At 39.1% G+C, this 17,868-nt stretch overlaps 1 protein-coding gene across 3 annotated transcripts in view; it reads right to left on the bottom strand.

Moving 5' to 3' along the window:
* LOC106872965 (SH3 domain-containing kinase-binding protein 1) overlaps positions 1-17,868 on the bottom strand; it is a 360,206-nt gene that overhangs the window by 279,346 nt on the left and 62,992 nt on the right. For 2 of the 3 annotated variants that reach the window (XM_089366667.1, XM_089366670.1), the window contains exon 2: positions 16,177-16,334. The exons of the other annotated variant lie outside the window; for it this stretch is intronic. In XM_089366667.1, coding sequence (XP_089222793.1) covers positions 16,177-16,334 — 158 coding nt within the window. The remainder of the gene's footprint in view (positions 1-16,176; positions 16,335-17,868) is intronic. 3 annotated transcript variants of the gene reach the window in all.

Below are 17,868 nucleotides of genomic sequence, written 5' to 3'. Positions count from 1 at the left end.
TATGAAGACCGGGAAAGCCCCCTGCCCATCAGGAATCACTGCAGAGATGCTCAAAATATCTGGCAGTGTTGGCTATAGCCTAGTCACCCGTATTACGAACCAGGTGATACACGAAGGAGTCATACCCAATGACTGGTGTAGCAGCATCATAGTCAACTGCTACAAAGGTAAAGGTGACGCTTTAGATTCAAATAATTACAGAGGCATCAAGCTGTTAGATCAGGTTATGAAAGTTACAGAGAGGGTCATAGCCCAACTAATTAGGGAGCGAATCAATTTAGATGAGATGCAGTTTGGGTTCGTGCCAGGTAAAAGCACTACTGATGCCTTATTTCTAGTGAGACAGTTGCAGGAGAAATACCTAGCTAAGGATAAACCTCTGTACCTGGCTTTCGTTGACATGGAGAAAGCCTTTGACAGGGTCCCCCGATCCCTTATCTGGTGGTCAATGAGGAAACTTGGGATAGAAGAATGGTTAGTGAGAGCTGTGCGAGCCATGTACAGAGATGCTGCCAGTAAGGTGAGAGTTGGAAATGAGTACAGCAATGAATTCCGGGTAGAGGTAGGGGTCCACCAAGGTTCCGTCCTCAGCCCCCTCTTATTTATCATAGTCCTCCAGGCAATCACAGAGGAGTTCAAGACAGGCTACCCCTGGGAGCTCCTCTATGCTGATGACCTTGCCCTAATTGCGGAGTCACTATCAGAACTAGAGGAGAAGTTTCAGGTGTGGAAGCAAGGTCTAGAATTGAAGGGCCTTAGAATCAACCTAGCTAAAACCAAAATCCTAATAAGTAGGAAGGTAGATAAAACACAAACCCCTTCAGGTAGATGGCCCTGCTCAGTATGTAGAAAAGGAGTAGGTAGTAACTCTATAAGATGTACCCGGTGCAAGCTATGGACACATAAGAGGTGCAGCAACATCAAAGGCAGGTTAACTAGCAAGTTAGTTTTTGTTTGTGGCAGATGTTCAGGTGCAATAAAGACTGTAAACAAACAGGAAACAACTTCTATCTCATTCCAGGGTGAAAAACTAGAGGTAGTCGATAGCTTCCGCTATCTGGGCGACCAAGTTAGTAGTGGGCGTGGGTGCGCTGAAAGTGTAGCTGCTAGAATAAGAATAACCTGGGCAAAGTTTAGAGAGCTCTTACCCCTGCTGGCGACAAAGGGACTCTCACTCAGAGTAAAAGGCAGACTGTATGACGCATGCGTACGAACAGCCATGCTACATGGCAGTGAAACATGGGCTGTAACTGCTGAGGACATACGTAAGCTCGCAAGGAATGAAGCCAGTATGCTCCGTTGGATGTGTAATGTCAATGTGAATACCCGTCAGAGTGTAAGTATCTTGAGAGAAAAGCTGAACATTAGAAGCATCAGTTGTGGTGTGCAAGAGAGACGATTGCGCTGGTATGGACATGTGGTGAGAATGGATGAGGATAGCTGCGTGAAAAAGTGCCACACCCTAACAGTTGAGGGAACCCGTGGAAGAGGTAGGCCCAGGAAGACCTGGGCTGAGGTGGTGAGGCAAGACCTTCATACATTGGGCCTCACCGAGGCGATGACTACTGACCGAGACCTTTGGAAATGTGCTGTGCGTGAGAAGACCCGGCAAGCCAAGTAAGATCGTTGCCAGTGCCCCTGGACTGGCTCTTGTGCGGGTGGCACATGAAATGCACCATTTTGAGCGTGGCCGTTGCCAGTACCGCCTGATTGGCTCCCGTTGGATTTTCGAGTGAGATCGTTGCCAGTGCCCCTGGACTGGCTTGTGCGGGTGGCACATAAAAGACACCATTTCGAGCGTGGCTGTTTTCGTGCGGGTGACACGTAAAAGCACCCACTACACTCTCTGAGTGGTTGGCGTTAGGAAGGGCATCCAGCTGTAGAAACTCTGCCAAATTAGATTGGAGCCTGGTGTTGCCATCCAGTTTCACCAGTCCTCAGTCAAATCGTCCAACCCATGCTAGCATGGAAAGCGGACGTTAAACGATGATGATGATTATATATATATATATATATATATATATATATATATATATATACATATATATATATATATATAATACATATATATAATATATAATACATATATATAATATATATTTATATATATAATATAAGTGGTGTGGTATACTCCGAGCCAAGAAATAGGTGGATAAGATGAATGAGGTAGTCAGAGTGTGCTTTGACTAGTTTTACAAAACAGGCCTCTGGAATTTTGTGATGCAAATGACCAAATGATCTGCAATACCAATTTCAGGAAACCTGCCAGTCACTCGATAACTTATCAATCTGGTGGCGAAGTTAACCAGGTGAACTTCATTCTCTCAGAAAGCAAGGGTGAAATAGTGGTGGAATAGTGTAGTTGACGGCCATTCAAGCAAAGAAACAAGAAGAGTGGTAGTAGCAGAAAACTATATCGGGTAGCTAGAAGGGAAGTGAAAACCCAAGGAGAAGCAGAAAGGAAGAAGTTTGCCAATGTCCATTGGTCTTAGGACCAGAGGTTTGAGGTGTTTCAGATTGCAAGACATTATGTTAGAGAAAATCGCTATGTGGTAAGATGGATGATGACTCACTTGCAGTCAGTGATTCTGCAAAGAAGGAGGCTTGGAAGTGCCACTATGAAAGGTTGCTAAATATAGGGGATGCATGGGAGAAGGAGAGTCTCCCAAATGTGAACCCAACAGAGGGATCAGCTATCCTAATAGGCAATAGCTTGGTAGATAAAAGCAATTTAGGATATGAAAACAGGGAAAGCCCTCAGACCATCAGGAATCACTGCTGAAATGCTTAAAATATCTGGCAGAGAGGGATACGGTCTAGTCACCCTTATAGTTAATCAGGATGTCCACGAAGAAGTCATCCTCAATGACTAGTGTATCAGCATTATAGTCAACTACTACAAAAGTAAAGATGACACCTTAGACAGAAATAACAGAGGGATCAAATTGTTGGACCAGGTAATGAAAGTTAAAGAGAGAGAGTAATAGCTTAACTAATTAGGAAGAGAGTTAGTCTAGATGAGAGGCTTTATTCCTGGTAAGGCAGCTACAGGAGAGGTAACCAAAAATAAACTGCTAAGAATAGATAAGTGACTGGTGAGAGTTGTACAAGCCATGTACAGGGATGTTGTTAGGAAGGTAAAAGTTAGCAATGAATTTAGTGTATAGACAGGAGTTCACCAGGAATCAGTTCTTAGACTAGTCTTGTTCATCATAGTCCTTCAGGCAATAACAAAGGAATTTAAGACAAGCTGCCCTTGAGAGCTCCACTATGCTGATGACCTTGTTCTTACAGCTGAATCACTACCAGGAGTAGAGAGGAAATTTCAGGTGTGGAAGCAAGGACTGGAATCAAAGGGCTTTAGAGTCAATTTAGCAAAAACCAAAGTCTTAGTAAGTAAGAAGAGACAAATCACAACTCTCTTCAGGGAGATGGCCCTGCTTGATATGTAGAAAAGGTTTTGATAGAAACTCCATACGGCATATGGCAGTGGAACATGACTGTGATGGCTTGAAAGAAATGAAGCTAGTATGCTCTGCTGGATGTGCAATGTTAGTGTGCACTTATGACAGAATGTAAGTGTTTTATGAGAAAAATGAGGTACAAGAGGCATCAGATGTAGTGTGCAAGAGAGAAGACTGTGCTGGTATGGCCACGTAATACATATGGACGAGGACAGCTGTGTAAAGAAGTGTTGATCTCTAACTGTGGAGGGAACCTGTGGAAAAGGAAGATGTGGGATGAGGTGGTAAAATATGATCTTCAGATGTTGAGTCTCACAGAGGCAATTACAAGTGACTGAGACTTTTGACGACTTGCTGTGCGTGAAAAGACACATCAGGCTCAGTGAAATCATAATTGTGGTCAGTGCTGGTGACATGCAAAAGGAACCTGGTACACTCTGTGGAATGGCTGGCATCAGGAAAGGTATCCACCAGTAGAAACCAAGCCAAAACAGATTGGAACCTGATGCAACTCTCTTGCTTACCAGTTCCAGTCAAACCATCTAAGCATGGAAAATGGATGTATGATGATGATGACAACTACACTCATTTACCAATGTGTGTTCTCCCCAATCCAACATCTATTTCCATCCCCAAATTCATAAACCTAATAGCTCATTTTTCTGCTAGTAACAGCCCCATCAAACTAATATCCAAGTATCTTTCATCTCAAGTTGCTTCCCTCTTGTTTTACATCTATAACACCAACCACACCCTCCATCTTCAATTCTTTTACCTTCCTTTCTAACCCTTCCAGTTTTCTCTTCACTGTGGGTATCAAATCTCTCTACCCTAATATCCTCTACATTAACTGCCTCCTAGCCCTTCGATACTTCTTCACCCCCAATATTCTCTGCCTGCCTGTACAAGTGTTCATTCTAAACTGTTTCTCTTTCAGAGCTGAGGTAACCGGAATCACTATGGAGACAAGGATAGGACCTCGCTACACCAACCTGTTTGTCAACTGTACCCAAAGCCCAAATTTTCTCAGTTTACTGGTGCTACCCCAGAGCTATACAGACATTATAAAGATGACTGTATTGGTACCATCTCCCTCTTTCACCATTTCCATGAAGTCACCTCTATCTTCTTGGAGGGCTTCCTCTTTCTGGTTATTTCTCCTACCATCAACCACCTCAATCATACTCTCATCACTGACACTTTCAATATATCCACCAACTTCCACTCCTTACCTGACTTTTTTCATCTCAACCCACTCACACTTAATGTGTCATCTCCTACTCTCAATTCCTGTCTCTCCAACTGTGGCCATGACTCTGAGTCCCACTCCCATTATATGATCTGTCTCTTCATTCAACAAGGATATCTTTTACTCTATTTTAAACCACTCTCACTGGTATCTGCCAAGTTGATTGCATTTCTGTAGTCTTGTTCCACACCCCAGCTACTTTCTTGTGAGCCATCTACCTCCAGCCTGAACCTGTTATCTGAACTAGCCCACCTTTTGCCTCATCCAAGCATGTCTGCAACCATGTGGCTTACTGGTCTATGTCTGTAGCTTATTCCTCTCCTCTCCTTGTGCACCCATTCAAATCTATCATTTGTTCCCAGTGCCCCATTACAACACCTGTTTGTTCCTCATCGACACCACCTCCCTCACTGAATATGCCAAATCAGGTCAAAGGAAAAGTACTACTGATGTTCCCTTCCTAGTAAGGCAACTTCAGAAGTATTCAACCAAAAGTAAAGCAGTGTACTTGGCTTTAGGAGACAGCCTTTGAGAGGGTTCCTCCTTCCTGATCTGGCGACCACTGTGGAAGCTTGGGGCAGATGAATGGCAGGTGAGAGTTAGCTAGCAATGAGTACAGCAACAAATTGAGCATGCAAGTAAGAGTTCACCAAGGCTTGAGTCTCAGTCTTCTATTATTTCTGATTGTCCTCCCGGCCATAACAGAAGGGTTTAAGATTGGTTACCCATGAAAATTTTTCTATGTTCATGACTTTGTTCACATAGCTGAATATATAGTAGAATTAGAAAAGAAATTTCAGGTATGGAAACAGAACTCAGAATCAAATGGCCTTAAAGTCAGTCTAGAAAAGACTCTAGTAAGCAGGAAAACAGACAGGACTCTAGTCCTTTTAGGTAAATGGCCCTGTTTGGTATGTAAAAAAGGCGTAGGAAGAAATTTCTTACTGTGTACCCAGTGCAACTTTGATCACACAAGAATTGCAGTGAAATCAAAGTAAGATTAACAGAGAACGTAAACTTTCTTTGTGGCAGATGTGCAGGTGCAATAAACACTAAACACATAGGAAATATATTTTCATGAATATCCAGGAGGATCCTTAGCAGTAGCTGATTGTTTCTGTTAAGTGACCATTAAGTCACTTAAGTAACAGTGGAGGAGAATTTTCTGAAAGTATAGTTACCAGAATAAGAATTGGAGAAAGTTCAGAGAGCTATTACCTCTGTTGGTAACAAAAGCTTCACTCTCAGGGTGAAAGGCATATTGTACAATGTTTGTATACAAACAGTAATGCTAGTGAAATGTGGACTTGAATGCAGTGGGCATGCAAATACTAGCAAGAAATGAAGCTAGTATGCTCCACTGGTGGTATAACATTAGTGTGTATGTACAACAAAATGTAAATGTGCTGAGAGAAAAATTGGCATAAGCAGCATTAGATGTAGTGTACAAAAGGGAAGACTACTGGTATGACTACTGATGTATATGGATGAGGAAAATTTCATAAATAAATTCTATTCACATTGCAAAATGTAAATGAAACTTGTGAAAGAAGAAGATGTAGGGCGAATTAGTGAAGACTGACTTCAGGTTGCTGAAGCTCATGGAAATGACAAAGGATGAAGATGATAGACAATTCGCTGTACTCAAAAGGATCTATTCACCTCAGCCAAAATATGGCCCTATAAGCATATTGTTAACATCTATACCCCTGCACCAAATCTATATCTGTTAATCCTTCCTCACAAATTATCTTCATAACGTCCATCCATCCTTTACCCCTCTAACTATGGCACTATTCCCTCAGTTACTGTAATTATGTAAGAGTAAAACCGCACATATTCCATTCCCACTTATGTGCTGCCAGTTATCCCTCCCCTTGGAACCAGTTCTCTTGCTACCATCTTGCACTCTCAACATCATCCTTTACCATTTTATTTTCCACTGGATGCTACTTTATCCTAAACACCCACTCATATCTACCATTAACATCTCTCTTTTTATCTCTCACTCTATCCAACCCTACATGCCACTGGCCTCCATCTCTGTCACTATGCATCTTCTCTCTCCTGCCACATCACACCATCTCTTTATTTCACGTTTATCTACTGTTCTCTCCCTATTCTCTCTTTATCCACCTTCTTGTATCTTGACAGGATACCCTGATACCTCATCTCCACTATCCCTGCTCTCTTTTCTGCTGGGTTAGCCATGTATCTCCTCTACAAGCTGCCTGTTCCCATCTCTCTACCATACTTCAGCTTCTGAAGACCTGGCACAAAGGAACCTCCTTCAATACTGAAACCCCACTCTGACAAAGATAATGTCTTGTGAGTTACTAGTACTAGAGTCATGAGAAAATCACCCAGTTCACTCTATAAATTGGCTGGCATTAGGAAGGGCATCAAATTGTAGCAATTATGCCAAAGCACATATTGCAGTCCACTTCATTTATCTGACTCATCTGATCTTATAGGACTATCCAATGCATTCCAACACGGAATGATGATGATGTAACATAAAACTTTAGTTTATATGCATAAGGGAATACATAAATAAATATAAACAAGTGTACATGTGTATATGTATACACACACACACACAAGATGCAGGCATGTTTGTGTGGTTAAGAAGTGCACTTTACAACCATGTGGCCTTAAGTTCAGTCCCACTGAAACATTTCTTCAGTTGGCCAATGTCATGTAAATGAAATTGCTAAACACTAACTGCACAGAAGCTTATCATGCACGTATGTGTGTATGCAAGCTATTACCACTTTTCACTTAAGATCATCTGACCAAAAAACTCCAGGAATACGAGAATAGGCTGAAAAGTTCATAAGTTGATTATGAAGAAGTGATGCTAGAGCTGCAAAATTTTACATGCATTAATTTCAACTCTTCTTATTAATAGCTACATTGCTTCTTTCTAGGTAAACTGACATCTGACTTCAAAGAGGACTTCAAAAGTAAGTAGTAGCAACTTCTCTTGAAAATGGACAAAATTTGGCATTGTGGTGTTATCAAGTATCTGCAGGAAAAGGGTTTAGACCCCAAACAAGGCTTATGCCATTTCAACAGCAGGAAAAGTGATGGTCTCAGTTTTTTGGGATGCAAAAAGCATTGTGTTTATTGACTATTTTCAAAAGGGCCACACCACCAATGGAGAGCATTATGCCAACTTGCTGAGGCAGTTATGAAAAGCAATCAAGACCAAATGCCCAAGAAGGGGTCTTGTTTCATAAGAACAATGCTACAGCACTCAAGTCCTTGCTTTCAATGGCTACTATGCATGACTGTGACTTGAACTGGTTGATCAAATTCCTTGTTCTCCAGATTTGGCCCCATATGACTATGACCTGTCCTTCAACATGAAAAAAACACTTGGCAAGGAACCAATATTGCAGTGATGATAATGTCATATCTGCTGTTGATGACTTTTTTTGACCAACAAGATGAAAGCTGCTTCACCAATGGGATCTAAACACTGATCACAGCCGATTTCTTCTAAGAACAATGAGAAACAGAGAGGAGAAGAGAGAGAAAGAAAAGAATTGAAACCAGAACAAGAGTGTTACTTTATTTATCAACCCTAAAAGGATGAAAGGCAAAGTTTATCTTGGTTGTATTTGCATGGACTGCAAGGGGGACTATGTTGAAAAATAAACCTCATTTGATCCCATTCAATGTGAGTATTTTGGTCAGCCTATGAACTTTTCAGCTGACCATCATAAAAACACCCCTACTTGTAAAACAACAAATAGCAGGTGGCAGAAAGAGCATCAGACCATAAAAATACTGCTTCACATATGTATCGACCTAACCTATGGTAGTATAGGCAGACATAAAATGAATGAGCAAATGATGTGTGTGTGTGTGTATCAGTAGACAATGAAGTTCAACAGAGTTATCCAGGTCATCAGAGCTTGTCAAACTGTCCAGTGCATGGTAGCATTGAAGAATGTTATACACACACAAACACACATGCACATGCGCGCGTGCACACACACACACACAATGCCATGAACCCTCAACTATTGATGGAATTGTTGAGGCACCTTAGTGGCTTATGACATGTTTTAGATATTTTTAGACCTTGCAGAGTTAATCTCTCTCCAGGTTTGATCTCAGTCAGTTTCTTCGAAAAACAGTGAGAAACAGAGTGGGGATACAGAGAAAGAGAAGAACTGAAACCAGAACAAAAGTGTTACTTTATTCATCAACCCTAAAAGGATGAAAGGCAAAGTTTATTTTGCTTGTATTTGAACTCAGAGCACAGTGAGCTGAAATAAAAACTACAAGACACTCTGATGCTCTAATGACTGTAACACATGCATATCTATATATGTGTACATATATATGTGTGTGTGTGAATACAAAAGGTCCTGGAAGGGGAGAAAGATTGGGTATTCCTATGTAGCACTCAACCCACTACTGGATTCCAGTCAGTCATTATCATCATCATCGTTTAACATCTAAATTCCATGCTGGCATGAGTTGGATAGTCTGACAGAAGCTGACCAGGAAGAAGACTGCAGCAGACTTCTATGTCAGTTTTGGCATGGTTTTTATGGCTGGATGCCTTTCCAGATGGCAACCACTTTGCAGTGTGAACTGGATGATTTTTACATGGCACCAGCATTGGCAGGATCACCAGGTGACTTATAAGATAAAGAATCTTTGAGAGTGGTGGGGGTATTGAAGGTGATCTTGTGTCTGATGATGAAAGGTTAGTGTGACAGAGATAAAAACAGGTGTCTTGCTGTAGAGGAGGTACATGGTTACCTGAAGGGAGGGAGAGAGGAGGAGAGAGAGAGGAGGAGAGAGAGAGAATGAAGGCAGAAACAGGTGTGCTGCAGTAGAGGAGATACATGGTTACCCAGCCAGAGGAAAGAGCAAGGGAAAGAGAGAGTGGAAGACAGCAGAGAGAGCAGGAGAGAGATGGTGGCAAAGAGCCAGGGTATACTCACAAGGAACAGGGATCAGAGCACAGATGGGATGGTAGAATAAGGAAGAGAGAGATCAATGGTGGCAAGTGTCAGGGCATACCCTCAAGGTATGGAGGTCATAATCTAAGTGGCAGGGTATTGTCAAGAAAAGCATGAGTAGGGACTGGGGGTGGGGAATGCTGTGACTGGTGAGAACTTGGGTATATAGAGGGTGGTGAGAATAACAACAATACAATGAGCAGGGCAATGAGGACAGGATTAGGGAGAGGGAGATAATCATAATGTATGAAGAGGAAAAGTGAGGAAGAGAAAAGATGCAGTTTGGAAGAGGATATGTAGTTCGGGTTGTTGGGGTTTAGAAAATCCAGGTTTCACAATAGTAAAACTGTTGTGTGAGTTTAGCAAAGAGTAAAATATAATACAAATAAGAAAACAAAGAAAGATTTTAACATATCGTTAATGACCAGCTACAATTATTTCTGTACCAACTCTGCTTCAATGCCAGTTCACGCAAAAGTTCCAAGTGAAAGTTTATGAAATATTTGCATTTTTAAACATTAGAGTGGCACTTCACACCTGCACCAAAGGTGCATTCCTACATTGTACATCTGCCAGGCTTTGTGTTTTGTTTATATTGAGAGGAAACAAAAAGTAAAGACAAAAAATGTAAATAGATTGTGAAAAGATGGAAAGCGCAAGTACAGTGTCACTACCAAAGCAGATAAAAGTATGATTAGGGGATAAAAAGCAGTTGAAAGAGAAGAGGATGATGAAGAAAAGGGAGAAGGAAGGAGGAGAAATAGAAGAGAGAAAAGAAAAAGATGAGGGTCAAGTACGTCTTGTTCTTGTTCTTCTACTACTTCTTCATTCCCTAACCATACGTTATCTGCTTTGGTTTTGACACTGTACTTGCTCTGTCCATCTTTTCTGGGGCACTACCAGTATTCTTTTTTTTTTTTTTTTTTTTGTTATTTGGCTTAAATACTTATCAGTATTATGAGAGTAGACAGATACAGAAAGGGATGCAGATATAATAGTTATTTAGTTAGCTAGATAGTTAGGTGCATAGGTGAGTCTACAAATATCTCAACAAAAACACAGATAGAGAGATATAACTTTTAGCACACTGATTTGCACCTAGAATTTTCCCCTGCTACTGCATTATTTTTGAGGGAGCAAAAAAACATGAGCACCTACAGTTTTAAAATTATTATAACTTTCTTTATAATGCATGTACTGACATGATTTTTGTGTATACTATAAAGTAATGGGTGAGTAATATTTTGATGTAATGCATTTTGTTCTGTATGCATGTGTTGACATTGAAAATACAAAAAAAAAACAAAACAAAAAAACGTGTTGATATACTATTAACATAACTTGATGACTGTCTATGGAGTTCCGGTGTGCAATCTACTTTGTAATCTATCAGACTATGGAAGCAGGGGTGTGGGCAGAGTACCACATTATATTTTCTGCAGATGGTGGTGAAGCATGATCTTTGAACTTTGAACCTTACAGAGGCAATGACTAGTGACTGAGACCATTGGTGATGTGCTCTGCTTAAGAGGACCTGTCAAGCCAAGTGCACCCATGCCGGTGGCACATAAAGAAATCAACCTTTGAACGCTGAACCTGACAGAGGTAAAGTGGCAGAATTTCTTTTGAGTGTTGGGCCTCATGGAGGTGCGGTGGCTGAGTTCCTTTTGAACATTGTGCCTCATGGAGGCAAAGTGGCCAAGTTCCTTTTGAGTGTTGGGCCTCATGGAGGCAATGACCAAGACTTTTGGTATTATGTTGTGCTTGAGAAGAAGACCCATCAAACTGAGTAGTTATGGCAGATGCCGGTGTCACACAACTGGCACCCAAGCCGGTGGCATGTAAAAGCACCCATTACACTCTCAAAGTGGTTGGTGTTAGGAAGGGCATCCAGCCGTAGAAAACCATGCCAAATCAAACTGGAGCCTGGCACAGCCTTCCGACATGCCAACCCAGTCAAACTGTCCAACCCATGCTAACATGGACAACGAACATTAAATGATAATGATGATGATGATGAACTGGATTTGGTGATGCCTTTTCTCTCTGTTTGAACACACAGCACAATCTGGGCAAAGGTCTGCCAGATTTTAGGCACTTGAGGTTTATAATAAGGTGGTGTTCTGTTAACACCAGCTTCTCTAAGGGAGGGGCTTCTGATTTCCTACCTTTCCTGTGAGACACACCTGACTAGTAGCCTTCCAGCAGAGAATGTACAATTTTGAGCATTAACCCAGTGAGCTGGCTTGGCTTTCCAGAGGATGAGGGCATTGCAGAAACATATTTCAAAAAAGTAAAAGAAAATTTTCTTTCACCACTTAGTAGTGCAGCATCATGCAGTATGTCATTTGCTAGTCTGCTCTGTCTATCTGCTCCCTCCACATAAGGTTTGTACACAATCCTGGTATGATCTTCATAATGCTTTGAAACTTCTTTTCTGAAGGTCTCAGCAGAGTGGGCAGTTGTCAAAAGATTCACAGGACTTTTCTTTTGTCATATCAAGAAATGTACAAAATGTGTCCATCCCTGTATGTGATGGGGGATTGCCTGCTCAGAGTCTTGCTGCTTTGGTTTCATTGGGTACAACACCAACTGCCCTTGGTGCCTGGGCTGTTTCTCAGTGCAAGTACAGCTGTCAATTGTACATGTACCCAGTTTTTGTATCAGCTAGTTCCCAGGTTTACAGGCCCCATTTGGCTGGTTTTGCTGGCATGTATATTAGTAAGTTTGTTCTTCTTTTGAAAGGAATCACACTTTCATCCACTGAAAGTTTCTTTCCAGGATGAAAGTATGCTCAGGGTGGTTTCTTGGTTTTGTCATCGAGTTGTCTGAAAGATGGTAAAACGACAGGATTCTCAGACATCTGTCTCCTGCCATGATGTATCTGAAGTCTAGCATCTTAATAAAGTCTTCAGTCAGCTAATAAATATAATTCAAATGATGAGTGTTTGGTGAGTCCCATCAAAAGTAAAATTGCAATAGATGCCTTCATTTTTTCAACAGTGGTATCCTTCCACATGTTGATATATGAGTAGGTGCTAGCATTTTCCCTTCTCTTCTCCTTCAACTGACTGGCATATATATTTGTCTCATTGGCAAACTAAGTTATAATTTCATCATTAAAGAAGAGACGAAAGAGTTGTCCGTTAAAAATACCATCAGGTGCCTCCTTGGGGGCTAGTATTTTCCTTAAAATCAGCCAACCATGGATGATAGTATCCACTCGGTACATCATTCACAAGATCAATAGAAGCACAGTTTCTGTCCTCACCATCGCTTCAAATCATTTCACTATTGATATCTGCCTGAGTAAATCCTTCAAAATTGACATCTGAATCAGAATTAAACAAGATTTCTTCCAGAAAAGCTTCATCAAATGCAGGAATGGCTATTGTCATTCTGTAAAAAAAAACTAAAAAAAAACAGCAATCAAATTAAAAGCTTGTGTATCTAGTGATGAGTAAATAAACAATGAAAATGGTGTTATAAAATAGAAGTTTAACTATTTATCATTATAAATATACAGGGATTAGCAATTGAGTTGCTTCTCCAACATACTGAAAATTTAGAAATAGCAGTCAAAGAACTACTGATTCCAAACTACAAATTTTCTCTAAAGTGGATGGCGATATTTATGGCACACATAGAACAAAAAACCGGAGGGAAAAGCGTAAACAAGCCAAGCTTTTAGTTAATTGGATACGAATCGTTTCATGGTTAAGTGAATAGAAATTTCACTATTCCAATCTTCAGCCTCAATATTCTGATAAATTTGAAAGTGTCTCTAAAAAAATTCACGGTAATCTTTGGCCATGCGACACCAAAAATCAACGATAAGAAAGGCACTTACGAATTCATCGGCTAGCGAGTTCAGGCACCTCACCTCAAAGAAATCTATTCCATGTGCGTCACAAATAGTCCCGTATGAAAAAAAGTTCCGTGTCGAAACTGGATTACGGTTTAGCCATCCAACTTAGAGATATCAAATATAATGATAAATAGTCTTACCGATAAAGGTTTTTTTCATACTGAACTACTTGGCAGAATTGTTAATTATTAATTCTATTATTAATTGACGATTCTCTGCCCTTATTCTTGTATATTTATGTTTGATATCTCTAAGTTGGATGGCTAAACCGTAATCCAGTTTCGACACGGAACTTTTTTTCATACGGGACTATTTGTGACGCACATGGAATAGATTTCTTTGAGGTGAGGTGCCTGAACTCGCTAGCCGATGAATTCGTAAGTGCCTTTCTTATCGTTGATTTTTGGTGTCGCATGGCCAAAGATTACCGTGAATTTTTTTAGAGACACTTTCAAATTTATCAGAATATTGAGGCTGAAGATTGGAATAGTGAAATTTCTATTCACTTAACCATGAAACGATTCGTATCCAATTAACTAAAAGCTTGGCTTGTTTACGCTTTTCCCTCCGGTTTTTTGTTCTATGTGTGCCATAAATATCGCCATCCACTTTAGAGAAAATTTGTAGTTTGGAATCAGTAGTTCTTTGACTGCTATTTCTAAATTTTCAGTATGTTGGAGAAGCAACTCAATTGCTAATCCCTGTATATTTATAATGATAAATATATATATATATATATATATACACACACACACACACACACACACACATACACAAATAAGTTTTATCATTGTAATTCATCTTTTATTTCCTTAAACTATAAAGCACATCGTATGTCAAACATATTAAAAGAAGGAAAATAAGCAGTACCTTCTAAGTTCATTTGAAATACATTTGAAAGTACAGTTTTGATTAGATAGTAGGATTTCAAAAGAATTCTTAGAAATTCCTTGCTTGTGTTTAACATAATGTTTTCAAACATGCTGACTTACGCAGTGGAATTTCTACAGGTCCTGCCAGTTTATATAATTACTTATATGAACATAAGATAAACAGCTACCTGATCATTTCTATGAACTGGAGAAAATCCAAGGAGAGAAAATCCAGTTAGAAATAGAGGCTAAATCTCTCTCAAATCATACTCTACCATCTTATAAAAGGAGGGACATATTAGAAAATGTAGTCTTTGATGTACTATACCTGAAAAACATGAAAATAAAAACTGAATGGTCACAACTGGAATGTCCTTGATTACAGATTTGTTCAATCAGAGCTGACAAAATAACAACAAAATATAAATATGCTTGAAATTAACACCACTAACCCATGACTTTCAGAATCTGAATATACTAGGGCTGTCAGACATACAACCTTAGAAAACTACGATTACAAATGCTAAGAAATACTCTGAAAACATAAATAGCAATAGTTTCAAAGTCCATTAGTTCATAAGTGAAACAAGAAAGCAAAGCTGATATTATAAAGGCTTAGAAGTTTGAGATTTCTGATTCAACATATGTAAAATATCATTAAAAGAAAAAAAAAAACTATAAATCTAGGAATTTTGAATAAAAGCATGTAAAACAGAAATATGATAAAAGACTAAGTCTATTATGAATATAAGTAGATATCTATAGTGGAAACTGAAGTAAAATTATAGTAGAGACTTTTTTTTTCCCCCACTAATTATAGGTTTTGCAAACAGCAGGTGTCATTAGGTATCCACACCCAGACATTCTTTTGTCAAAATATAGTTTTTGGTTACACTATGACACATATATAAAAATAAAATCTGATAAATAAGAATAATCTAGCCCTCAATTCCACACAATTTGCAGCTGCACAAAGTCTAATCTTCTGTCTTAATATAGCTATTTTCTTATTTCAAAACCAAGAAACAAATATGAAATAAGTTGATAAACAGCTTTAATGGCATGTCTTAAAAGTTTTAATTAAAAACTATATACATAATAAGTGATCTTGTGTAGTCTAGAATTTTACAGACATCATTGTTAATTATCTGTTTTTCCATGCTGGCATAGGTTGGACATGTAGTTTCAAGTCTTGTCTTGTCCTGTGGTCTTTGAGATATGCAATACCAAAGAAAACTTTCTGTTATTTGTATTGTGTATATCATGCAATAGGGAATATTTTCATGGTTGGATAACCTTCTTGTTTACAACCATTTAACAACAGATGAGTGGGTATATTTTATCATGCCACCAGCGCTAGAGAAGTTATTGTCAGAACTAAAGAGTCTCTTCTACTCTGTTTAGTTTTTATTTTGATGTGTTGCATACACTGCAGCTTGCAGAGCTCATGTCTTCCTTATTGTTATGATATGGCTTTTACAGCTGAATGTTCTTTCTAACTCTGACCACTTTACTGTATGGATAGGATATATTTTATCATACCTTCAGAACTAGAGATGCTTTTCTTCTGACAGGACCAGAGAGATTGTCTATAAGACTAAAGAGGACCCTTTATGCAGTGTCAGATTTTAATAGGTATTACCATGCAGTTGAATAATATTTAGTAGCTACAAGATTAGTAGAAGCTTAAGATGGCCGAAAATGTTATTGAAATAAGCAAAACCATCTTCTAACATACCTCTACAAAATTATCTGGAAATAGACCCTTCTGGCCATTTTTTTCACCTTCCCACCAGCCTCCATCAGACATGACTACATTCTTGATGATATCCCCAACAATGATTGTTAATTCATCATCCTGGTTTGCTTGATAATCAAATAAAACTTTCGCTTCAGCTGGAACAAAAAGACATTGAAAAAAAAAATGTTTAACAGCAACATCTAAATGTAAGAATCATGTCCAATAAACCCTTTTCACACAAGCCACTATGTATTTTAATGAATCTTAACAATAGAAACTTTTATAAGCACAATAATAACTCTCTAAAAGAAAGTATTAAATGAAACTAGAAAAGGAATTGGAATTTTGCAGACCTTTATGTGACAATAACAAGCACAGGATGAAATATTTAGCTAGAAAGAGACATGTATCATACCACTAATAAGTTAAATTAATTATCTATATTATAATTCTATTTGTTCATTCGTTAGACTTTAGTTAGTTAGAAGAGGAGAAGTGGAGTGAGAATGAAAGATGGATGGAAAAGGAGTGGCAGAAAAATAGAGGAAGATGTATGTATGCATGTATATATGTATATGTATCTATAAATTAATATGCTAAGGCTGAATGCATTACACCATCACGTGGTCAGTTGAAGGGAGAGGCAAAGGCCGAGAGAAAAAGAGGGAAAGAGAAGTGTTATCGACATGAGGTAGGGGGAACATAATTGTTATTACGTGGTTAAAAATTTAGTTGAAGAGAAAGAAATACAGATAGAAGAAAAAGAATGTTTAAAAGTGAGGTGATGGTCTGGTGACGAGGTTAAAGAAAAGCAGAGAGGGGGGAGAGAGGGGGGAGAGAGGGGGGAGAGAGGGGGAGCAGTCATATCAAGGTTGAGAGGCAGTATGCCAGCTGATGCATAATGCTTTCACATGGCGGTGGTGATAGTAGTAGTGGTGGTGGTTAATAAATAGTGAAAAGTGTAGTTTTTAATTTTGAAATGATTTTTTATACAGCTCATTCCTTAATGCATGCACAGAAATAAAATTATTTTTTGCCTGCTTGCTTCAAAATTGACATTTGTTTATAAAATATGGTGATAGATGATGTAAGCTAACAAGAGAAAAAAATGAGATGGTATAGGCAATAATGTAGAGAGAAGCAGAAAAAATGAGAAAGTCATGCTCCCTCAATTACAGCCTTATCCAGAAGATAAGATTTGTTCTTTTTCTTTTTTATTTATTAAATGAAAATAATGCAAAATATACAATTTTAAAAGAAACACTAATTTTTATGGTTCATTATAAACTTACAACCATCTAAAAAATTCTGTGGGATTTCCATAGGCACTGCTAATAATCATCGAACAACAACAAAAAATAATAACAATGTTGATTTATTTGCTCTCAAGGTGATAGCGAAGGGGATAGATGAGACAAAGATATACATAAAATGTGAAGGTCTAAAGAGAACCAAATGAAAAAATATGAAAAATATGTAGTGCAAGAGTGGTTGTGTGGTAAGTAGCTTGCTTACCAACCACATGGTTCCGGGTTCAGTCCCACTGCGTGGCACCTTGGGCAAGTGTCATCTACTATAGCCTCGGGCTGACCAAAGCCTTGTGAGTGGATTTGGTAGACGGAAACTGAAAGAAGCCCGTTGTATATATATATATATGTGTGTGTGTGTGTGTGTGTGTGTGTGTGTGTG

The sequence above is a fragment of the Octopus bimaculoides genome, chromosome 19 (assembly GCF_046866305.1).
Source record: "Octopus bimaculoides isolate indiv1 chromosome 19, ASM4686630v1, whole genome shotgun sequence".
Lineage (NCBI taxonomy): Eukaryota > Metazoa > Mollusca > Cephalopoda > Octopoda > Octopodidae > Octopus > Octopus bimaculoides.
This window is presented reverse-complemented; position numbering and strand designations above follow the sequence as displayed.